The 27,248-nt window shown below is 30.0% G+C and overlaps 1 protein-coding gene across 1 annotated transcript in view; it reads left to right on the top strand.

Moving 5' to 3' along the window:
* The window catches only part of LOC123294742, a 157,367-nt gene extending 141,482 nt beyond the window's left edge, over positions 1–15,885 (top strand). The window contains exon 10 of the mRNA XM_044875875.1: positions 15,610–15,885. Within this exon, the coding sequence (XP_044731810.1) occupies positions 15,610–15,885 (276 nt within the window). The remainder of the gene's footprint in view (positions 1–15,609) is intronic.
* Positions 15,886–27,248: the final 11,363 nt, after the last annotated feature.

Below are 27,248 nucleotides of genomic sequence, written 5' to 3'. Positions count from 1 at the left end.
TCTGCGCCATATCATTATTGCTTATTATTAAATACTTATTATTAATATTAATATTGCTTATTTTTAATTGCTTTTGCAATTTTTTATTTGCTGAAAAACGCTTTCGGCACGTTTTGCTAGACATCATTTCGAATCCAACGAGGTATCGCACATATTTTTAAGAACGTTATGGATACTTTTCACCAATTTCAACTTGTAAATTAGACAACTAACATTTTGTTTATCGTAAAATTATAAACCAACAATGACCAACTCTCAGTTTACGATTTTCAACCGTAAGTTTATAAACAAACATGCGCTATCGTGCAATCACTGCTTGGAAAGATTGTTATAGGTGATAAGTGTTTGAGTCTGTAGAGTAACAAAGCAAAATGAATAGTTTGACAGAGTATCTACGAAATAAATCTACAAAATTAATTAAAATACGATAATTACTGAAAATGATTACTTAAAGTATGCCGTTTATTAACTTTCCAGTGGGATAGTTATTGCTAATCACTTGAGCTTTTAATCTAGAGAGAGAGAGACAGACTGTAATAAGGACGATCTTCACCCATCTGATAACCTGACGAGACATATTTTTTACGAAACTTAATTAATTTTTGAATACTCCCATTATTATATTTTGTTATAACGAAAATTGTTCATGTTTTTTTTAATAAAATTAATTTTAACCAATTTTTTCCATGAAGGATTTTTTTAGGCAAGCATATACCATTATTTTCGTAATTAAATTATCTTTTTTCTGATATCAATTTAGATTGGTTAACAGAACAATGTAGCTACTTATTTTGGCTTACACCTGTTCATTTGGTATCAACAGATCTACACCGATCTGTTAACCAATCGAATTTGGTGGAATCAGTAACACAGATAATTTAATTAAGGAATTTATGGTATAATAGCCAAAAAAAATTGTCAAAAGTTGGTTAAAAATTTTACTTATCAACCATACACCGTCTCTTGGGTGCAAAATAGGGTTGAATGTTTGGATGAAACTTCATCAATTTTGAAGTTAAAATTGAAAAAAATGATATATGAGCTCATGGTTTAAAAGAATAGTTTACTGTATTACTTACTTTTTCCAAAAAAAGGCATTGTTCAAGAAGCTAAAATAGGAGGTGAAGGTTTATTTGAACCTTTGTCATTTTTTAAGGTAGGATTGTATAGATTGATATATGTGCTCATGGTTTGAGAAAGAAGTATACTGTATCAAACTTTTATTTCATTCTTTAAAGGAGCACAGCGAAATACATCACCGAATGCCGCCTTATTTTCTTGAAACGGTATGTAAGTAAAGCTGACCTTTTGGGGGCGGACTAAGCGAAGACAAGCGGGTTGAAGGGTAGCATTTGGGTTTTCAAAGTTGACATTGTGTATATTGTAGTGTACACAATCTTTAAGTCTTTAAAATTGTTTCTCTAAATGAATTAAAGATTCATTAAAGGAATTATTTTTGGAATACATTGAAATGAATCATTATCACGAGCGAAGCCGTGAGCAAAAGCTAGTTCTATTATATTACAACTGGATATATTGAAATATTCTTTTTCAATATATCCAGTTGTCCATAGGATGTCAAAGGAAAGGATTCCGAATAAACTACTCACTCAAGGAGTTGGTGGTAAGCGGAGAACGGGACGGCCGAAGAAACGGTGGTTAGAGTCCACCATAGAAGATCTCCGGCAGATAGGAGTACAGAACTGGAAGAAGGATGCTTTGAACAGGAAAAAGTGGAAGCAAATTGTCAAAAAGACAGAAGCCATGAGCCCTTGAGGCTTGAAGTGCTAATATATATATATATATATATTGAAATATTCAAGTATTTTTAATTCTTTATATAATTTTTATTAAAAATGAATCAATATTTAATAAAAATATTAAAAGAAACGAATTTTTTAGTGTATATTAAAAATTTTTTCGGTTTTTCCCGAACTAATTGTATATAGAGAAAAACTAGCCGCCTGATTGGTTCATATTTTATCATATTTCCATGTTATTGTACATGAGAAAAATGCACGTTTTATTAAAAATTTTCCCTTTCAAAATTTTCGAATTTGGAGGGTTTTCTGGGGTATGATTTCCCTCTAATATAATTTAACGGAAATAAATATTTTCTAGCTTTTTTCAGTTTTCCTGTGATTTTATATAAAGGAGCAACATTTTTTGAAGGCGTGGTTGACTTTTTACGCATTATTGCCCGAAAAATAAAAAAAAAATAAATGTGAAGTTCGATATTCGCCATTCCTAAGCATTCGAAAGCTTATCCTTATGGATCAAGTGGTTTCTGAGATACAAGGGTGTGAAATACGCTTATTTTACGTCACGAATATATAGTCATAGCATTTACATACATTTTCATATACATTAGACATTACATTTTCAATTTTTATTTTCCATCTAAGCAACTGTTCTACTGCTAACGCACTGCTATGCTATATGATAAATTTAATACCACTATGTATATATTATTTAGGTATACACTAAAACTAAAATATAGTAGCGTGAACAAAATTAGCTGGGTTATTATAATTTGATTTTCATTATTGAATAACGACTTATTCAACCAATTTGCGTGCTCATTACATTTCATCATTCAATAAATTACGATTGACGTAAATCTTATGGTTTATTCACAATCTATCGTTAGTTTAAAATCTTACTAGATTTATTAAAACTAACAATTTGTACATAATCTGACGACTGACATATATACTACTGATCCACTTTAATGCTGTGAATGCTATAGGTCATTATATGCAATCAATAAAATTGATGTTAGCATTTTATGCTCAATGACTTTTTTAAATCTTCAAGTTGAATGAATGAATGAATGATATGACATTCTTCACTATATTTTTATACCATGTATATATGAAATATGCATAGTATTATAAGTTTAGTCCCAAGTTTGTAACGCCTAAAAATATTGATGCTACAAAAAAAAAATTGGTATAGGTGTTCATAAAATCACCTAATTAATCCATTTCCGGTTGTCCGTCCGTCAAGTTCGTAAATGAGCAACATGGGTAATTGGGTCATGGGTCCGTAGTACCCATCTTGTAAACCGTTAGAGATAGAATAAAAGTTTAAATGTAAAAAATGTTCCTTACAAAAAAATAAACAACTTTTGTTTGAAACATTTTTTTGTAAAGATTATTGTTTACCCATGACAGCGCAAATTAGTTCAGAACATAATTGATATGTTATATATATATAACACATAGTATCAATTATTTGCATAGCAACAACATTGTTTATTTCAAACATATACGTCACTTATAAGATTGTATTATTTGTTTGTGTATCCGTCTGTGGACACGATAACTCAAAAACGAAAAAGGATATCGAGCTGAAATTTTTACAGCGTACTCAGGACGTAAAAAGTGAGGCCAAGTTCGTAAATGAGCATCATAGGTCAATTGGGACTTGGGTCCGTAGGACCCATCTTGTAAACCGTTAGAGATAGAACAGAAGTTTAATGTAATGGTATTTCAACAATTAACTCAGTCAATTGTTTGTTTTCACTTGTTTGTTTAAAGATTTATAGTTTCAAAACAGTAGATAGATTTTAGTGTCTGTTGAAAAATCAGTCTTTAATTTCAATCTGATAAATTGAGCTTTTCTATTGTAGTCGAGTGCAATTATTCATTATAAATTAAAAAGGACGGAACCCAGTTGTTTTGGATTTTCTGAATTCCTTAAACTGATAAGTAAAATTAAGTTTACCTATTGAAACCTTTCACTAATGTTTTTGTACCCTGTGTCTGTTTTGTACCATTTATCAAGGTAGATATACTAATTTTAATCTCAAATTTGTAACGCTTAGGAATATTGATGATACGAACAAAATTTTGGTAAAGGCGTTCATAAAATTACCTATCTGGTCTGTCCGTCCACCCTTCTGCCTCGGTGATCATGATTACTTAAAAACGCAAGGAGATATCGAGCTGAGATTTTTATAGCGAGCTCAGGACGTTAAAAGTAAGTTTGAATTCGCAAATGGGCAATAAAGTTCAATCGAGTCTTGGGTCCGTAGGTCATGCAAACCGTTAGAGATAGAACGAAAGTTTAAATGGAAAAAATGTTCTTATAAAAAAATTTGCAACTTTTGTTCGAAATTTTTTTTCGTAAAGATCACTGATTACCTGTGGGGGAGGAGCACTAACACCATTACATTTACAGGTATATTTATTTTTCCTTAATTATCTGCTGCAAGTAAAAATACGTCTGTAAACTTGACTTCGTTGATACCTACACGAGATGCTACTTTAGAAAAAATAAAAAGACTGTATCTACTAAAATAATTGTGTATGGTACACCAAAAAATACCAAAGAAATGGGAATGGAAAGAAAGAAAAATGGGGATCGACTATAATGAATTGTCATTCCCCATTTTTCTTTCTTTCCATTCACATCCACTTTTGTGGAATTATATACTCTATATATATGTTCTAAAGTAGAATCTCGTTTAAGTACCAATGGAGCCAAGTTGACAAAGGTATTTTTATCTGTAGCCTTAGGAAAGGATTGGCATCGAAATTCATATTTTCTTCATTTTTAGGCGCACCATATAATGCTAAAATGCATAAAATACGCGATTGCAAAACATCAGCAACGTCAGAATTTTCATCAGTGTAGATAATGATAGAATTTTGTAAATCTATACGCCCTTCGAATAATGTAGCTATTTTATTTTTATCCTTTTTATAAAACGCTAAAGTCATATCACATCCAGTTAGTGCATGTAAAAGCAAAATATAATTCTTATTCATAGGTAGTGTTTGTTAAAGTTTATTAGCATAAAGTTTTGCGGATAACGTACTTTTGGCGGGTTTAAGAAAAATGCTTCTCTATGAGGAGGTTTTAAAGCTGTTAATAAACAATCAATATCTTCAACATTTTCTGATTCAATATTAATTGAAGTTTGTATTACTAGTGTATTAGCATCTCCTTTTGCTTGACACGAGAAAATATTATTATTTGCTAACCCTTTCCTTAACATTTCGATTCATCAACTATAATTTTAGAGTGTGAAAATTATACTCTTAGTCTAGAGCTCGTATATATAAAATAAGCTTAGGCGCTTGGCAAGAATCTAACAGGTTCGGGTTCTGAGTCCTGGGGCGAGGGTATTTTTTTCTCGAAAATTTTCTTAACTCGAAAACTGGAAAAATTTGTTCTAAAATGATTCGGTTCGTATTATTTAATTGTTTAAAAAAATTAGCTTAAAGAATATCCTACCGGGTTACACACCGCCAACTTGCACTTTTAAACAGAATCCTGGAAAAATTTCCATTCAAAAATTATTCATGCTCAATGACGGACTTTACCGGGTCTAATTGTTATATCTCTATCTATCCTTGTTGAGGGTATCAGGAAATTTTTTCAAATGAAACGCAGTTAAAACGTTAATTTAAAATTAACTCCATTTACATTTAAATTAATTAGTATTACAAAATAATGAAATATAACTTTTTAACTTCCCAGTGGGAAGTATTGTAATGGGTGGGAAGTATTGTAATGTCTGATATACCTCCACGTCCCAAGGCCTTTAAAGTCGAATAGTATGGTTTTTAAAAGGATGTCCGTGTGTGCACATGTATGTATGTATGTATGTTCGGATTCAATTTTCGCCTCGCGTATCTCGAGAACAAACGATGATATTATGTAACTTAAACCTGATTAGAGTTTGAGCAAAATCGGTCAAGCCGTTTTTTGTACCGAATAAAAAATTGTATAATTATCATTATTATCACTTATCATTTGCATCATTTGGTGCAGGGGGCGAAGCCCCCGGTGTGCTTGCACGGGGCAAAGTCCCTGCGGGGAGAGCACGGGGCGAAGCCCCCGCTGTGGGTTACGGGGGCTTCCCCCTGAAATAGAAAAAAAGAAAATTGTTTACAAAAAAATTATAAAAACGATATAAAATAATAATTTTTATAATAATAATAGGAGACCAATAGTTTTAAATTTAAAAGAAAAAAAAAAGAAAAAAACGAGATAACGTCAAATAACGGCTTTTGACAAGGTTACGTTGAGTCACTGATATCATTTATTAAAAGAAAATATGAGAAATATCATTTTACAATTTTATCCCGGTAATAATAAAGTTCGAATGATGAAATTTGGGATTAACCGTTGAAAGTGAGGTTGTGTGACGTTTTTCATCTTCACGTTATCATACACTTTAAATTTTTATCCTCCTGTTTCACTCCAAAATAAATATAATTTGAACATACTATGTATAATAATAATTAAAATAATAATATAATAATATATAAAACTATTAAAACATATGATATTTTTTTATCCTTTCCACTGGGAAGTTAGCCGTGTGGACCTTTCGGGTCGCACCTAGACCGCTTTTTTAATATAGGTTATATAGAAGCTAATTACTCTTGTCCATAGTGCACTTATTTACAGGAGTTATTTTTTTTTTTTTTTTTTTTAAATAGGTTCAGTATTACGTATGAATGTAAATGCACAAAATCCTTACAAAAATAGACGGGGGAAGTGCCTCCATTTTAAGGAAAACCGTTTATGGCTATATCTCCATAGCCGTATATTATAGACCAAAAATAAACTTTTAAAAATAACTTTTATTGTTGAAAATTAAATAACCTACCTTTTTTGTAAAATAATTTTTGTTGTTGTATCACTAACCGTTTATTACTTAAGGACTTATTGATTATTTGACCGATGTCTCTTCCAATATTTGTTTAAACAAGAAAATGATAACTTCACTTTTATCTACAAATTTCCTAAAATTTTTACTTTAATTTTTTTTTTCTAAAATTAATATTTATGAAGTTATATCGCTTTTAATGTTGCAACCACCGGGTGCAAGATTCTTACCTGCAAAAGTAGCCCCCACCACTTGAAATTTTGTTTAAGATAAAAAAAAAAATTGACTATAAATATATGAAGGCTATTACCATTTTTTGCTTAGAGTGCACGTTTACGAAGTTATAGGCCGTAACGTTTTTTTTCAAAATGGCGGCACTTCCCCCCTCAAAGTTTATAAGGATTTTGTTTATTTACATTCAGTACCTGATAATAAAGCCTTTTTTAGAAAAAAGTATTTCCTGTTAATTAGTGCATGAAAAAATTGTCATTTATCTGTAGCTGTAATGCAATATTGAACGCGTAATATCTTCAACAATAGCAATTTTAGAAGGCAAAGTTTAAAGTAAAAGTTTTATAAAATTTTTAAATTTAAAACTTATTAGCATTCTTTTGTTTAAACAAATATTAGAAGAGATATCGGTCACATAATCAATAAGTAATTCGCCATAATCGTAAAAGTCATAAACGGTTAGTGATACAAAAATCCAAAATTTCAAAAAAAAAATTAAATTGTTTACAATAAAGACTATTACCATTTTTGGTCTGGAGTGGACGGTTATGAAGATAAAGCACAAAACGGTTTTCCTTAAAATGGAGGACTATCCTCGCCTATTTTTGTAATTTTGTGCATTTACATTAAGTAGGCGATACTGAACCTATTTAATTAAAAAAATAACTCCTGTAATTTAATGCAGAAAAATATTCTCTGTAGTTTGAAGTATTTATACCATGTATATGCAATTGATCAATGTATACTATTTTTAGTACCAAGTTTGTAACGCTTAAAAGTATTGATTCTACAAACAAAACTTTGGTATAGGTGTTCATAAAATTATCTAATTAGTTACTTTTCGGTTGTCTGTCTGTCTGTCTGTCTGCCTGTCTGTCTGTCTGTGATCACCATAACTCAAAAACAGAAAATGATATAAGCTGAAATTTTACAGCGTGCTTGGGACGTAAAAATGAGGTAGAGTTCGTAAAGGAGCACCAACAGACCAATTGGGTCTTGGCCCCGTATAACTCATTTTGTAAAGCGTTAGAGATAGAACAACGGTATAAATATAAAAAATGTTCCTTATAAAAAAATGAATTACTTTTGTTTGTAACAATACTTTTTACCCATAAGGGAGCAAATTAGGTTAGAAACATTATATAGTCTGTACACAGGTATACAAGATTTTAAATTTACACGGTAGTAGATGATGATGATTCGAGATGAAGAAATAAGCATTGGATATAGATGATAATGTGCTGGGAGGCTTATAATTTTGGATAATTGTGTTAATGAGTTAACTGAGTTAATTGAGTTAATGAGCTAACTCCATGTTTAGACAGTGTTGATTACGTAATCGTTTATTTTTTACGTTTTGTAAGTAAAGAAAGATAGCCACTCTTAGATGGCCACAGTCGTGTATATACAACACACACACACACATAAATTATATTCCTATAGAATATATACTTTGTAATACTAGTGTTCCAACCAAATTTGCTCTCGCATGGGTCAACAGTGATGTTCACGAAAAAATGTTTCAAACAAAAGTTGTTTATTTTTTATAAGGAATATTTTTTATTATTAAACTTTTATCTTTAATGGTTTACAAGATATATCCTACGGACCCAGGAACCAATTGATCCATGTTGCTCATTTACGAGCTCCACCTCACTTTTTTACGTCCTTAATACAGTATAAAATTTTCAACTTGATACCTCTTTTCCTTTTTGAGATATCGTACTTATGGACAGACAGACGGACAACCAGAAATGGACTTATTAGGTGACTTTATGAACATCTAAACCAATGTATTTCATACATGCATGGTAAAAAACCAGTTGCTCGGTGGAGAGCTTCCTGCGTTGAATTGCGTTTCGCGATGACAGCTTGTATTTAAGTTCATTTGGAGAGACATGTCTCTTAATATTTTTCATCAAATATTTTTATCGTATATCTGCTCAATGAAATTGTACCGAAAAGTGTACAAAACCGGGAAAAACTTAAAAAATTTACAAAATGGCATCAATATGATCTCGCTATTTTTTTCTTTTATTCGAACATAAGGTCTCATAATTATCAGGAAACCTGTTAACAAAGATGCAATAATATTAGTAGTATAAGTAGAAAACTATGCAATATCAAAAACTTAGGAAGTATTTAAAACGTATTAATTACAATATTGACATTAATACTCGGCCCAAACGAAAAATCTAGCTTTTGCCCAAATCTCAGAGATAACGGCATCAGATTTTGGCTCTCTTACAAATCACGTCCACAGTTTTTTTAAATTTTTTGCATAACTCCATAGAACTTGATCCATCTTAATAAATTAACCTGGAACTCTTAAATAAATAAAAAATTGATGGATAGGCAAATTTTATTATGTGAAGATGATGAATTAAAATACAGAAAAAAAAAATTAAATAAAATAAATCGTAATCTTTAAATTTTCTTAAATTTAATAATCAAGAATATGCTTGCATTTTATTTGTGTATAAGATTCATAATAAATGCTCAAAATGACCTTCATTTATTATTCCACCGCCTAGCGGGAAGAACATATTTTGATTTATATATGTAATGGTTGATCATCCAATACATCTTTTATATGATTTGCCAGGAAATTGAAAGCCCTGAGCATTTAGCCTTCCAGAGAGTTCGAGTGGACCTATCAGTTGTTGTATTCCAAATGCTAGCCTAAATGTTAATTCCAAATTGATATTGAAAATTGGTTTCTCGAACTTAGTGCGGATTTTCTCCGGACCAATGATTATTATGCACATTAAATTACCCTACGGCTAAAATTACATTCGTCTGACCACAAGATGTTATAAAAAGTATCATATTGCTGACGGTGCATCCATAACATAGCTCTACAGAATGCCCACCTCTTAGAAAAATCAGTTGGGAGAAATGCCTGTACTCTCCGCATTCGATAAAGATAATAGTTTTCCTTCGTTAAGGTCCGCTGGACTATGGAACTGCTCCTACCAGTTCTTTGCACAACTTTTCGATTGTTGATTTCTGATATGACTTTTGAACGAGGTAAAAAAAGGATTTACTTTTTAAAATGATAGCCTTTAAATGAATTCAAACTATCTCTTATTAGATATTATTCGTTTTTCTTTTTAAAATTGAATACATTACACAGCGCTCATAGCTTGTCAATTATCACACAAAAATCTAGTTCGTCAAAGTAATGCTATGTGGTAGTGCTTTGTTGACAATCTGAAGTCCTTATTCTTTAGCTTTGAGCAAAAGCTAGGTTTTTGGCTTGGGCCGAGCTATAGTTAATCCATAATTTTTTATATAACATATTTTTCTACTTGCTGTTAATATTATTGCATCTTTTTAAACGCTTTTTTGCAATTTTGTAGCCTAAATTCTGGACAAATTTCTCCTGGTTGTGTACACCTTCGAAGTTTTATACAATGCAAATAGTTGATCAAAAAAATTTATAGACATGTGTTCCCGAATGAATGCTACCAAACTGTATTAGCTCAATTATAACACAAAGCTTTATCAGTTTTTACGTACATTTTGTGATCTTTACGCTGGCACGAACAAAAATATTTTATTTTCATTTTATTTTAACCTAGAAAAAGTAAAGACCGTTTTACTCAAGTGTTGTTTTTCTGGAAATTATCATGAAAGGAGATATCTTGCGAACGAAGCACAATCGTATGAGACACTATGGGACTATTTATAAAAAAAAAAAAAAAATAATAATGGGGTTTAACCTCCGTTTTTGTGACGCATGCATAATCACAGAGGCCACCCACATCATTATTTGTTAATCTTTATTTAATCAATTACAAACATATACAATTACATTTTTGATGTGGGTGGAGTCGGTTACTTCGTTCTTATCCAAGCGACGACAATGTGATCAAATCTGCACTCCCATTAATTATAAATTGTTCACACTGCCGCTGCCTGGTTTCGAACCCGCAACCTAAGTCTAAATAATCCTACGTTCTAAAACTAGCGCTTTAAACCGCACGGCCATTTAGACTATTTGATAGACCATGATCACTTCAGAAAACTCTTGAGCTTTAAATTGAGAAATTTCGATAGGCATGTTAATGATCGTTTAGAAATGTAGACCATTTTGAACAGATAATAAGGGAAGCGGTTCAAAAAATCACTCCCGGGATATGTAGGAGTGTATTAAAACAATTTTGTAAAAAAAAATTACATGTATGCAACGCGAAGGTGCATACGTTGAGGCGAAAGCGAACTGAAGATACCTGTGAGAGAATGAATTGTTAACGAAGGGAATGTTTTGACTACTTCAATTTTAAATTAAATTTAACAAATCCTACTTATAAAACACGTATCTGTTATCCAAATTAACCAATCACACTTAAAATGTTTATTTGCTAATTTGAAACATTTATAACGGAAAATTTATTTTTCATACATTACATTAGAATTATTATTGTTGAAGTAAGTAAAAACAGTAATCTTCAGTTCGTTTTTGCCTCAACGTATCCACCTCCACGTTCCATACTTGTTTAAATACATTAATTCCAATCGAACTTTCCAATCGAACTTTCTCAATTTGTGAACACCCTGTATATTCGAAGTCAAAACTGAATAGCTAAATGATAATCATTTTAAAAGCAGAGCTTTTTATAAAGAGTAAATTTTTTTTCTTAAATCTTATAATAAAAAAGTTTTTCGTATGTAACCCACTTAGCTGCATATCCTGTTGTATACATATCAGTATATTAAAAATAACTTTATTTTATTTATTTATTTATTTATTTTTTTTTTTTTTTGTGTCATCATAAATATACACATCATAAATAAATAAAAGTGTTTCACAAAAGTATAACTAGTTTGATAGACTTTATTTTGAACTAACAGTCTGAGCAATCTTTGTAATTTCGTGATACTTATCATAGAAAAAGAATTAAAAATATAGTTAACTACCACATCTAACTACCAAGATTCTAATTTAAAATCGAATAATGTCTTTAACTGAGGAACATAAAAGTCTACTTGCAGCAATTACTAAATCTTTTAACGAACGATTCGAAGTAAACGAAACTAAAATAATGAGCGAGATTAGGGAGTTAAAAGACATGAACCAGCAATTGCAAAATAGGTGTTCCGAGTTGGAAAGAGAAGTTCACTCTCAAAGCGAAACTATTCTTCATTTAGAGAGGAAACTGAATGGCAACAACGTGATTGTACACGGGCTAGAAGAGACCACTGATGATCAATCTTCAACTGAAGAATTAGTAGTTGAACTTTTTTACAAGAAGCTTCAGGTAAAAATCGACGAAAAGGATATACAACAGGCTTATAGAATTGGGAAAAAAACCGAAAATAAAACCAGACCTATCCGTGTTCATTTGCTTAACCATAAGTTAAAGAAAGAACTAATGAATGAAAAAAGAAAGCTAAGGGGTAGTAACATCTTCTTGAACGATGATTTGCCAAAAATTTTAAGAATCAGAGAGGCGGAAAAAAGGATAAGAAATGCCGAAACTATGCGTTCAAGGGATAACAAACGTCTGGCAACACAATCTTCAGAAGAAGGAGAAGATGGCAACAAAATTAAACAAGATACAAAGAGAAAAAACTAAATTCAACAAGATACAAAGAGAAAAAACTAAATTCATTAGTGTTTTGGAATGTGGAAGGACTAAAGCGGAAACTTTGCAATGAAAATGTAACTAACTATTTAAAAAAATTTTGTTTTGTAGGTCTTGTGGAGACATGGTCAAAGGATGGAGAGGTATTTGCTTTGGACGGATTCGAATGTCTTACGAAAAACGGAGAGAGAGCATCAGGTATGGGGAGATACCCAGGTGGACTAGCTATTTTCTATCGAAGTGTTTATAGAGCGTATATTAAAGAGATTAGGACTGAGTTGAGTAGTGTTATGTGGATTTTATATTCGAATAACGGAGTCCAGCTATTGCTAGGCGTAGTTTATCTTCAACCAGAAGGCTCCAAGTATACAGAAAAGAATTTTTTCCCATTATTAGAAGTTGAGGTTTGTTCTCTAGCAAGTAAGTATCCTAACGCAGAAATAATAATAGGTGGAGATTGGAACGCAAGAACCGGCAACGAAGTTGATCAATATCCACTTAACGCACAATTTTTCGGAATTACTACTGATTTTTCGGTGGAACCACGACATAGTAGAGATGATGAATCTGAAAATCTGGAAGAAATCAAACAGGCCCTTGAAGACAAAGATTCTAAAAGACTGTGGAGGCTTATTACAAGTAACAATAAAATAAAATTTGCCGGTGATCAAATAAGTGCGAGCGCCTGGAATGAACATTATAAGAGTCTATTTTCTATGGGAGAAACGGAAACGGAAAATATTAATATTTCAGTATTAGAAAATAATTTTGAATGGAATATGGACGGCTTAAATTTTGCCATAAGCATGTCTAAAAACGGTAAAGCTGGCGGCGTAGATGGAATTTTAAATGAATGCGTTAAGGTAGTACATAATTTTTGTCCAAAATTCTCGAACATACTTCTGAGGTTATTCAACACGATGCTTGAAAATAAATATTTTCCAAAAGCATGGAGTACTGGATTAATTGTTAATATTTTCAAAGGCAAAGGAACCACAATTGATCCCAATAACTATCGGGCAATTACTCTGACGCCCAATATTAGCAAATTGTACACCAGGCTGTTGGCTAACAGAATACAGCAGTGGTGCAACGAGAAAGATATCATCAACGAAAACCAAGCAGGATTTAGACCGGGATACGAAGCTATGGACAATATATTAGTATTAAAAACGCTGATTGATAATAACCTAGCAATAAAACGCGGAAAAATTTATATATGTTTCATAGACTTCGAGAAAGCTTTTGATAGTATAAATCGTAATCTTCTATGGCTCAAATTATCGAATATGGGAATGGATCACAATATGGTTGCGATTCTACAATCTATATACAAAGAGGCAAACTGCTGTGTTCTGTTAGAAAGTGATAAAGTTTCTTCGCCTTTCAATACTTTTCGTGGGCTGAAGCAGGGCTGTCATCTTTCCGCTTTATTGTTTTTACTATATATAAATGATATGTTTGAATGGATGAATTTCTTGGACTGTGCATCTCCCTGTGTAAGCGGGCGGGAGGTTAAAACCCTTTTCTATGCTGATGACGTCGTTTTGTTAGCAAGAACTGTTGGAGGTATGCAACGAATGTTAATGCGATTAAATGAATACTGTACAACATGGTGTTTAAACGTAAATGTTAGTAAGTCAAAGATGATGGTTGTCTCTAATGGATCCAAGCAATCTAGAAGGGAAATCTGGACTTACAAAGAGAATGTCCTTGAAAATGTTAAGCACTTCCAGTATCTGGGAGTAATTCTTAGCCATAATAGAAAGTGGAACGAACATCTGAAATTTGCAAGCGGAAAGTGTAAGCAAGCACTAATGAGTCTCAGGCGGCGTGTTTACAAATACAATGACTTCCCCTTCAAATTGATCCTGGAAATGTTTAATGCTTTGATAATGCCAATAATAACGTATGGTTGTGAAATTTGGGCTTTAAACTGCGGTAAAGAGCAGATTAAAATTGTAAATACAGTCGCATATAACTTCTATAAAGAGATTCTTGGAGTATCGCGCTCCACCCCTAATTCCGCCATAAATATTGAGCTGGGCGTAAAATCTGTAGAACTTATATGTTGGCAAAGGGCTCTATGTTATTACATGCGCGTCGTTAACAGCAATAAGTCTTTACAAAAACTTTGTATGAATGGAAGCTGGGGTGCGCAATATGTCTCTAGAATGACTGAGCTTGGTATTGGGGATCCTTATGCCAGCAATAAAAATATGATAAAAAATAAAATCACGGAGAAATCTATTACGGAATCACTAAATGACATCGATACCAAAGTCAGCCTTAGTCTTTTTAATAGACTGAGCCATTACCAAAATGGCGCTAAGTACCTATCGTTCGCCGGTAAGAATGATAGGCATCTCATAGCTAGCTTTCGCACATATGGCTTTAGATGGAACACTTTGAAAATAAATGGTGAAAGAATTTGCGTGTTATGTGGTGGATGTGAAAGTGTTGAACATCTTCTAGAAGACTGCGAAGGTACAGCTGGAGAGCTGAGAACCCAACTAATAAATTTAGGACTAACTAGCGCTACCGGTATTTTAAATGTGACTGACTGCAAAATACTCACCGCCGTTACACAATACTTAATGTACATCCGGTCCAGACGAAGTGAATATCTGTCTTGATTGCTATGTCTCCACTTGTTTGACCTGGTACTAATTTAATAATTTAATTTTTTTTCTCTTTAAATTATATTTTTTCTTTTTTTTTTTTATTTGTTAGCTTTTACTTGTTATTTAATTGTTATTTCTTTTCGAATTTTATTGTTTATACTATTTACTCTGTTTTGTGATTGGATTTTTGATTGTTTGTTTTGTTTTTGTGATTTACTCATGTATTGTATTGATTTATATATCAAATATACTGAAATTGAAATTGAAATTATACATATCATGGTGCAGTTCAATATTTTGTAGTTTCATTTTAACAAAAAAATAATCAATGTAGCTTTTAATAAAAAATATATGCTAGTTTCGTATTCTATGGTTCAAATTTCATTAAATAAAAACATAATTTTAGTGTTTTTTAATTACTGTCATCATGCTCATTCAAACAAGTTTTCTGTATAAATTCAAAATTTTTTACTATAAATGAAAACATTTTAAACGTAAAATACTAATAATTGCTTTTTGTTATTGTTACATATAGAATGGTCGCTACGGATGTTCATCGCTATGCCCTCAGGAATCGATGTCTCCCCGTTGTCGGCATCCACAGCTATTGGAAATGCCAGGACATTGTTGTCGTCAATGGTTATGTGATCCACCTCCGCCACCAAGAATATTAACAAAGTCTCCAGGTAGTAACTTACAATCAGATGTATTACCACCATCATCATCGTCGTCGTCAACTTTGTTGTTATCAACAGAACCATTAAAAATGAACTATGAACAGAGTCATCGGAATTATATAACAGGTTCGTAAATATTTTAAAAAACGCATTACGACTTTAGCATTTAATTTCAAAATAGAAACTTGGCATTGGTTAGAGTAAGGCTTGCATAAATTGAGAAACGCAATGTTCCTGTTAACGACATTTCGAAGAAGGAAAAAAAACGAGCGAGCCTTACAGTAGTATTATATGATGTGTAACATAACATCGGACATGTTGTACTACTATGAAATTGAGATGAAATAAAAATGAAATTCAAATTTAATTAGCTTGGTAAAAATCGACAGGAATTTAGGAATTTTTTTTAAATAAGGAGACTTTCTTAGTATATTGGCAGTGTTGGACACTCAATATGTTGGGACATTAGGCACTCAGTGCAGTTCAGTAAAGTGACTTATGTTAGTTGCTTAGCTGTTAGTTATTTTGGTGATCGCGACTACTATTAGTAGAATATGACTACCTGGTGTTGTGTGCACCTCAAAACTAAAGAGACGACACACTAACACATAATATGTTTTTCCAATGCGTTCTCGTTCTCTATTTCCCTTTCTCTGTTGCGGGAATTAATGTTTTGGTGAGGTAATTAGAAAAAAAAAGAAACGTATTTTTTCTCTTCCCAAAATTTAAATACTTAATTGATTCTCGACTTGCGTCGAGAACAAGAAGTCAGCCTCAGCCAAAATTCCTCGCAACCCCCAGAACACTCAGATTAATATTTACCATATCCAAAAAAATATTAAACCGTGTTACTAAAGGGAAACATCCCGGTTTGAAACATTCAAAAAAAATAAAAATGTGTTTAAGATTTTTACTAATGTTTAAAAAAAACCGAAACAGATCAATTTACGTGCTAGGCCCAAAGATAACGCCGAAGGCGATTACCCCCCAGAAAGTATTAACAATACAAATAAAAAGTCTACGTTTAAAATAAAAAAAATATAAAGTTTGTTTATTTCATTAATTCAAAAAATATAAAATGTTTTACATAACGTAATTGAACTTGAAACTTACATGAAATTTCACATGTTGAATTCAAAGCCAAAATACAAAGTTTTTGAAAAAAACATCTTTCGATATAACTTTAGAAAAAAATTAACATATCTAAATATATAATAAAATGTTACCTGTATGTAGTTTGTGATCACAGTGAATACAATTCCATAAAATTACATTTTATAAGGAATTGTGCTCACAAAAAAAAAATTCTAAACGCCACAAAAAAAAACATACGAAGGAAAATAATATAAAGTTACACAATTTTAAATTATGTAAGAATGTCTCCTTTTACACTCTGTACAAATTGTGTGTTTTCAATAAACGACATTTAACAAAAATATATGTTTAAACTGTCGTATTCAAAATATAAATTCTTGATAAGAATTAAATAAATAAATTATAAAAAATTAAATAATTTTAATTATTGCCACACACTAAAGGTGTGTTAAAAAAAAAGGTATCCATCTTGGAATAAATAATTTTAATTAATTATTCCAAGATCTTCCCTGTATGACGCTTAGAATTTAAAGAGGCTGATTTTAAATCAAATTGCACTGAGCTCTGTTCGGGTGACTGGTGACAATTTTTAGAACTAACAGTTGCAAAAAAAATAAATAACAAAGTTGAAAAAAATAAAGTACAGTCACCGACAGAGTAAACTTTTTAATTGCATATGTACCGTCACAGACAGATTTTAAGTTTGATATTTTACATTTTTGTTTGCATAATTTATTACTAATTAATTAATTATAATTAGTTTGCCAACAATTTGTAACACTCCCCCGCCCTAAAAAAATTCGAAGAATAAAGAAAAAAGAGAATAAAGCGGAGAGAGAAGAAAAAAAAATTAATTTTGCACTATTTGTGGTTGATAAGGCTTCAGATGACTAACATGCACACGAGATAAAGTATTATCATTCTCGTCAAAAAGCTCGACCGACACTGGTCCAGTAAAACGTAAAATTCTTTTTGGACCTGAATATCTAGGTTGAAATTTACTGTCAGTATCAAAGGTCGCACGATACTTAGGAAGCTTCACACAGACTATCTGATCCACCCTGTATTTAACATCTACAGTATTACCTTTACGTTTATTTATAATTTGATTCATTTTAACTAATGCTTGTTTAACCTCTTCATGTGTTGGTGGTTTATCTGCCGTAAAATAATTATAAGTTTCTAGCCCTAAATCCAAGGTGTTATTTAAACGTCGTTTAAAAAAAATTTCGATTGGAGAAGTTCCAATAGACGTATGGTAACTATTGTTATATTGGAAAGTAAAATATGGTAAAACTTTAGTCCAAGCTTTATGTTCCAATGCATATTGCTTTATAATACACGCTATATTAATTTTTAAATTTCTATTTAATCTCTCTGACATATTAGCACATGCGTGATAGCTTGAAATATAAGCTGCTCTAACACCATGATTGAATAAAAAATTTTTGTATTTTTGGGCCACAAAACATTTGGCATTATCACTAACAACACATGCAGGGTAACCAAATTGCATAAAAGTTTTATGAAGAAATTTAATAACCACTTCCGCCGTTGCCCTACGTGTAGAGTATGTAATAGCAAATTTACTAAATGAATCAAGAATAACTAAAATATATTTCATTCCACCATCCAAAGATGGAATTAAAGGACCGATAAAGTCTATGTAAAGTTTATCCCAAATACCAGTGGGAACCGTTGACTTTGTGTGCACATTCGTATTTTTATTATAAGGTTTAAATTGTTGACAAACTGTACAATTTTTAATAAATTCTACAACTTTTTTATATAATAAATTATGATAAAATCTTTTGGCAATTTCTCTATAAGTTTTAGTTACAGCACCATGCTGACCATATAAAGAATTATGATAATATTTAATGACATATTCAAGCATTGAATCTGGTAGAACTATTCGTTTTAATTTATTCCGTCCAACTTCGCGCAGCAAAAGACCGTCTTTAAGTGAAAAGTTATTAACATTATGGCCATTTTTTAATTGATCCATTATGAATTTACACTGATTACAATTCTCTTGTGCAAGCTTAATTGAAAGAAAACCCTGAGGTTCAGTAACTAAAGTATTTAATAGAAAAACCGGGTCGTTTTGTAAAGATTCATCCTTGACCAAATTATTATTGTCAACCAAAGATGGATCTTCACCCGAATAATTACTACCATTATCATTTTTTAATAAAAAATTATTTGTAGAGAAATTACCATTCGAAAACAATCTAGATAAACAATCTGCTGCAGTATTATCTATGCCCTTAATATGTTTCGGTGTAAAATTGAATTTTGACAGTGTCAAAATCCATCTCGAAAGTTTGTTAAATTTTTGTGGTGAATTAAAAAGATACACTAAAGCATTGTTATCGGTTTCTAAGAAAAAATGTCTATCGACAAGGTAGTCACTAAAAGTATTTAATGAAAAAATTACAGCTAAAAGCTCTAACTCATAAGCGGAATATCTCATTTCAGCGGGATTTAATTTTCTAGAACAATATTCAATTGGGTGTAAATTCCCATTAATATTTTGCAATAAAACGGCTCCTAGGCCAACAGATGACGCATCCGTTCTCACAACAAAGGGATATTTATCGTCAAAAATAGGAAATTTCAAAATTGGTGCAGACGTTAAAGCTTTTTTTAATTTAGAAATAGCCTTGACATGTACATCAGTTATTTTAAATTGAACATTTTTCTTTTTTAATTCATTCAAAGGTGCAACAATAGAACTAAAATGCTCAATATAGCGAGCAAAAAACGCTGCCATTCCGATAAATTTTTGCAACTCCTTTATATTTTTTGGAATTGGCATGTCACAAATAGCACTAATTTTGTCAGGATTAGGACGTCTACCTTCTGATGATATAATATGGCCAAGAATTTTTAGACGTGCCATAAAAAATTTATTTTTATTTGGATTTAAAGTTAAATTAAGTTTTTTAAATCTACTTAATACCTGGTTTAAATGAATTTTATGATCATCAATAGAGCTTGAAAAAACTATAATATCATCGTAATAAATTAAGATACACACATTCAACAAATCGTTAAATTCTTTAATTAGAAAACGATATAAGCATTGAGAACTAATATTAAGTCCAAACGGACAACAAACAAAAGAAAATTGTCCCCATTGCGTATTAATAGCAGTAATATCTCTGCTCTCTTTACTCAAGCTACACTGGTAGTAGCTCTTTGACATATCCAAGGTAGAAAATACTTTTGCGCCTCCTAGACTAGAAAATACGTGATTGATCGATACATTTGAAATCGGATCAAACACAATTTTTTTATTAACGAACCTATAGTCAGCTACCATGCGAAAACCATCCTGTTTTTTAACAAAAAACACAGGAGATGCATAACTAGACTGGCTAGGAACTATAATATTTAATTTCAAAAGCTCATCTAAATGTTGCTTTAAGAGTAAAGATTTATCCTTTGGTAAAAAATATGCAGTTTTATAAACTGGTGTATCATCTTTAAGTTTAATATGATATTCATAATTTTTTGCTCGGCCAGGAATTTCAGAAAATACTGACTTATACTTTTTATATAATGAATCCATAAATTCTTTATCCTTTTCTGACAAATTTAGTGGTAATTCACAAATAATATTAACGAAAAATTGTGTGCAATTTTTTTCAAAAGGAATTTCAATATTTCTAAATGAATTAAAAAATACTTTGTTATTACATAAATCTAAAATCATACCACATTTGTTGAGAGACGGTGCTCCAATAATCATATCAAAAATGGATTTTTCCATTAAGTAAAATTCTAAATTCCAGCTGAAATTACTAATCTTGACATGTAACGTAACCTTCTTCTTCATAGTTACATAATTTGATCCCGGTAATGTAACAGTAATTTTTTCATCTTCATAAATAACTTTCTTAATTTTTAATTTATTAAACATTTTTCTAGAAATAACATTTATAGTTGATCCCGAATCTAAAAGAGATAATATTTTAATATTGTTCACAGAAACATAAATTAAGGGCATCGAAGATGCATTTTTTGAAGAACCTAGTGTGTGGCATGGTTCAAGTTTTTTGAACTTGATGTGTCTCTATTGGCTAATTTTATACATTGTTGAATTTTGTGTCCTGATCGTTTACAATAAACACAAAATATAGATTTACTTTTATTTAAATTTGATTTTGCTATCTGAACAGAAGCTTTTTTATCATTTTGCCCTGTAGTTTCAGGCTTAAGATCCTTAACATTTTGAACATTTTGAACATTTTGAACATTTTGTTCAATATTAACCAAACTAGAATTTTGATCATTAAAACTATTCTGTATTATATTTTGATACAAGTTAAATTTATTAAATGAATTTTCTCTTGTTATTATTTCTTGTAAATTTCTTACAAAAGAATTTAAGGAAACTAAAGTTTCAGGAATTGGAAGCAATTTAATCAAATTAAAGGTTTTCTGATTAACATGGGCAAATATAATTTGTATAACTATTTTAATGTCCTCTTTAGGCATTAGTATTTGCGAGTATTTCAAAATATCAGTTACGAAATCAGAAAACTTTTCATTTGGAAGTTGTCTTCTTCTAATGTATCTATCAATTGCAATTTGCAATTGTGCAGGAGATATATACTCAGATAATAAAATGTTTGAAATATAAGTCCAAGTTTTATTATTTGAAATTTGCTTTGACCAAAAGTGTTTTGTATTTGAATTACATTTTGTAATTAAAAATTTAATAAGAGAATTTTCATCAACTAAACTTAATGAAACAACACTATTGGTTTCAATAATAAAATTAATAATTGAACTTGTATCAAATAAATCTAAAATTTTAATGTTATTTGTAAGAGATTCAAATCTAAATTTAAAATCTTGAGATTTCTCTTTACTTATCTTGGTATTTAGTGATGAAATAATGTGTGTTAAATGATCCACATGAATATATTTTGTTGCTTGCATAGTTTCACACGACGTTGACGGTACCGGATCTATTAAACATTGTATTGTCTCATCCTTTTGTTGAACTGCTACTTGAACATCTTTGTCAACGACATTAAAATCCGTTTGTATTCTTTTGTTGTTGGCTTGTTCGTTTTTAACAGGCTTTGGAAAACCAAGAAAATCCTCGTCGTCCGACGACATTTTTTTTTTTTTTTATACGATTTCCTCAAAAAAAAATTAACGAAACGAAACAAAAAAAGAAATTAGTAAAGTTCAACAAAGTAAAAATTACAAACGTTTGAATTAATTTTGATGAAATATGAACTTGTTTCAAAATAAATATTCATGTAAATAAAAAAGTTTTTCTTTTTTTAATTTAAAAATAGCCAATAAAGAAACATACAAAAAAAAACTATGAATAAAATTTGGATTTACAACGTAAACACGTTACCAATAAAAGTAATCAAAATAGAAATATATTTTAAGATTACATAAAATGTGTAAAAGACAAAAACAAGATCTAATTAATTCAAACTAGTCAATGTTATATAATTGGATTTATAATGTCAATTCCTTGAACAAATACCAAAAAAAAATATTAGATATTATTTTAATTAATATCCAATATTACGTAAAAAATTATTTTTAATTTTCAAAATTTAATTTATATACGAAAATATTCAACTTACGTGATTCCACAAACTACATACAAGAAAACTTTACTAGTCAAAAAAAAAATTTAGAGAAAATTAAACGTAGATTTCTCTTTTAAAGTAATGTAACCAGATATAACGCAAAAAACTAAAAAAGTGTTACGCTCACTACCAAATGTACGAAAATCGTAGATCGCGGAGCTCTGCTAACAAGTGTTGCGTAAAACGTAGATCTCGAAGCTCTGCTAACAAAGTGATACGCTCGCTACCAAGTGTTGCGGGAATTAATGTTTTGGTGAGGTAATTAGAAAAAAAAAGAAACGTATTTTTTCTCTTCCCAAAATTTAAATACTTAATTGATTCTCGACTTGCGTCGAGAACAAGAAGTCAGCCTCAGCCAAAATTCCTCGCAACCCCCAGAACACTCAGATTAATATTTACCATATCCAAAAAAATATTAAACCGTGTTACTAAAGGGAAACATCCCGGTTTGAAACATTCAAAAAAAATAAAAATGTGTTTAAGATTTTTACTAATGTTTAAAAAAAACCGAAACAGATCAATTTACGTGCTAGGCCCAAAGATAACGCCGAAGGCGATTACCCCCCAGAAAGTATTAACAATACAAATAAAAAGTCTACGTTTAAAATAAAAAAAATATAAAGTTTGTTTATTTCATTAATTCAAAAAATATAAAATGTTTTACATAACGTAATTGAACTTGAAACTTACATGAAATTTCACATGTTGAATTCAAAGCCAAAATACAAAGTTTTTGAAAAAAACATCTTTCGATATAACTTTAGAAAAAAATTAACATATCTAAATATATAATAAAATGTTACCTGTATGTAGTTTGTGATCACAGTGAATACAATTCCATAAAATTACATTTTATAAGGAATTGTGCTCACAAAAAAAAAATTCTAAACGCCACAAAAAAAAAACATACGAAGGAAAATAATATAAAGTTACACAATTTTAAATTATGTAAGAATGTCTCCTTTTACACTCTGTACAAATTGTGTGTTTTCAATAAACGACATTTAACAAAAATATATGTTTAAACTGTCGTATTCAAAATATAAATTCTTGATAAGAATTAAATAAATAAATTATAAAAAATTAAATAATTTTAATTATTGCCACACACTAAAGGTGTGTTAAAAAAAAAGGTATCCATCTTGGAATAAATAATTTAAATTAATTATTCCAAGATCTTCCCTGTATGACGCTTAGAATTTAAAGAGGCTGATTTTAAATCAAATTGCACTGAGCTCTGTTCGGGTGACTGGTGACAATTTTTAGAACTAACAGTTGCAAAAAAAATAAATAACAAAGTTGAAAAAAATAAAGTACAGTCACCGACAGAGTAAACTTTTTAATTGCATATGTACCGTCACAGACAGATTTTAAGTTTGATATTTTACATTTTTGTTTGCATAATTTATTACTAATTAATTAATTATAATTAGTTTGCCAACAATTTGTAACATCTCGTCAAATCGTTACATATACGCAGTTATAGTGTAAACACACAAGATTTTGTATATAAGTATGAATGAAATCAAATAGCGAGCGCTACTCCGGGCTCCGTTTACACATATCCGTCTCTTTTTACAAAATCACTTCCACAAAAAAATATAACACAACCGATCGGAAAGTTACACATCAAAAAACTCTTTTAATTGAAAAGAACAGTTGCTATTTTCGTACTTGTCCTTCGTTTATGATACCATATTATTTCAAATCAGAAACATTATTGAAATACAAATGGCTATGAAAGTTTTTAACATTGTTAATTGTCGAGGGAATAATCAGGAACAGGAACATTATATATGTTTTAAAAACATTTGAACACAAAAGTTAAATTTTTTATTATTAAGTCATAAGGATTAATGATTCGTACCAAAAGTACATTTTTAGTGGAACACAATTTACTGAGATAGAATTCAATCGATTTAATTGTTTTCATGTATGGTACTTGAAATACTAAAGGTTTGCTATCTAATAGCTTGATGTTATACGTCATTTTTTTATTTGGCATTTACCTTGGCAGGTAATCCTATTTACACTTGTCCATAATGCACTAAATTACTGGAGTTAATTTGTTTTAATAGGTTTAGTATTACGTATTGAATGTAAATGCACAAATTTTCTTTCAAATTTGGATGGTGGAAGTGCCACCATGTTGAGAAAAAGGGTTCCGGCGGCCCTTCCGCCATCCAAATTTGGAAGGAAAATTTGTGCATAGTATTCTTATGGCTTAATAATAACAAAATTTAACTATTATGTTAAAATGTTTTATTGTTTATATCTCCGTAACTTTGCAACTAAGGCCAAACACGGTTGTAATCTTTATTGAAGATAATTAAATTTCCAATTTTTTCAAGTAATTTTGTTGTTGTATCACTTAACTATTACGACTATTACAATTTATTTAATAACTTTTTGGCCGATACCTTTTCTAATAATTCGTTTGTCAATAAAATTCGAATAACTTGACTTTTAAATCCTGACTTTTAGTAACTTAACCACTGAAAAATACTAATTAGCGTGCTCTTGAATAAAAAATCAACTTTTCACATAGTAGGCATGGCTCTCTAAAAAAAATTCATCCACATTTATGTATTCGCTTCCCATCCGAGTCACATAATCTTTTTATTACAAATCTTAGATTATGCAATAAAATTAGTTGAAATTAACTCATTTTTAAAACATTAATAACGCTATTAACAGAAAAATTTAAAATTTATTATCTACTGTGATCTCTACCTTACCTTACAAAATTAACTATCAAAAATAAACAGGAATATTAAAATGGACCAAAACGAAATTAAAAACATTCTCTTAGAAATAAAACGTGATATGAGTGAAATTAAAGACGAAATAAAATGTGTTAAAAATGATATGAAAAATCTAGAGTGAAAATAATATTCTCAATTGAAAATAAATTAAGCGAAATTGTGCTGAAGCAAAAACAAAAGAAACGTAACCCTTGAGGGGTTACTAGAAATGAGAATATCGAAATTAGATTAACGAGTTACGAGTTAAGAAATGTGCTAGGGCCCACCCATACAGTTTTCGGGGATAATTGTACTTTTAGAGCCACCCTGATATTTAAAACCGACAGGTCCAGAGGATAAGATCAGAACTGGAAGGAATGTTTAGTGTTCAAAGCAAAGGCTTCATACTTTACTTTCCAAAAGCTACCGCGTGGATTTCAACCACACATCTACAAAACAAAAGGTACAAGAGGAAAATTTAAATATAACATCAAGGTAATTATAACTTGAAAGGTACTTTATGTAACCATAATCAATTACAAAACTTATAAAGTATACAAATTCAACGCATTAAATGTTATTACGAAAAATTATAAAGTATACATTTTTAACACAAAGCGTATTTACTACAAAAACTTATAAAGTCTACAAATTTGACACATTGCGTGTTTACTACAAAAACTTATAAAGTCTCCAAGAGTCAGGAAAAAAAAATTTTTTTAAAGCAATCACCCCATGTTAAAAGAAAGCAAGAAATCCACCCCAAAATAATCATTCAAACGATATGCATCCATTTTCACATTTTGTATAATTAAGTATAAACTATAAATTTAAGAAAGAAAAGATAAAATTATATTAATGATTAATAGAATCCTAGACAACTTCAATTAGAAACTATAATACAATTTAAATCACAAATTTAAGAAAAATTTCCAACATTCCATAAAGAATTCTTAAGCTTTAACAAAGACATTACTAACTTTCAACTATCTTATCAAAATTTTTTAATAAAATATTACAACTTTAACTATACTTATAACGAAATTTGCTACTAAATCATTTCTAACTTTTACTTATACTTGTACTTATACTCTTAATAAATAATTTTAATTTTTAACTATATATGTAAAAAAAAATTTTTAATAAATATTTTAAATTTATAACTATACGTGCAAAGAAAAGTACAACATGAAAAACGATATCATTAACATTTCCAAAGACAAAGAAAAAAGAAAACAAATTACACCTCTGACACTTTTTAGAAGGTCAAAACGAAAATACAATGTCAACTGACGAAAAGAATTACTTTGAAAAAAGAAGAAAATTGTTTTTTAACAGGTATGTCTTCATCATAACCTGATTTACAATTTTAATTATAAAATTCAAAAAAAATTTATTTAAAATTATACAATGTCAACTGACGAAAAGAATTACTTTGAAAAAGAAGAAAATTGTTTTTTTTTTTTAACAGGTATGTCTTCATCATAACCTGATTTACAATTTTAATTATAAAATTCAAAAAAAAAATTTATTTAAAATTATCGAATGTGTTGAATTCCTACTTTTCCATATACAAATTTACTTAACAAAGAAAAACTTAAACTATTGCACTCGTTAGGTGATCTTAATCGTTATGTTTAAAATTTAGATTAGGAGTTAATTCGCACCACTACAATAAACCATCTTCATGCCACTTTGCTCTTCATATATATTGCTGATACAAATAAAAATTTAATTTGTAGGAATTCAAACAAAAGGAAAAATCAAAATAAAAAAAAATATATACTAGATGTTATGCGAATTTTCCGCTCTTCTACTAGGAACATAACCAATTTATCTAAAGAAACTTTAACAAACAGAAGTTTTTTCTTTTTATTTTTTTAAAGAAAAATACATCCGCGGTAATAGGTAAAATTCCTTCAGATAACGTTTAACCAAAAGATAATATTAGGGATCTCTATGGAAAATTCTAGTATAATATATTATAAGTCACCAATTATTAGAAAATATAACAATAATCATCAAATA

Source organism: Chrysoperla carnea, chromosome 3 (genome assembly GCF_905475395.1).
Source record: "Chrysoperla carnea chromosome 3, inChrCarn1.1, whole genome shotgun sequence".
In the NCBI taxonomy this organism is placed as follows: domain Eukaryota; kingdom Metazoa; phylum Arthropoda; class Insecta; order Neuroptera; family Chrysopidae; genus Chrysoperla; species Chrysoperla carnea.
This window is presented reverse-complemented; position numbering and strand designations above follow the sequence as displayed.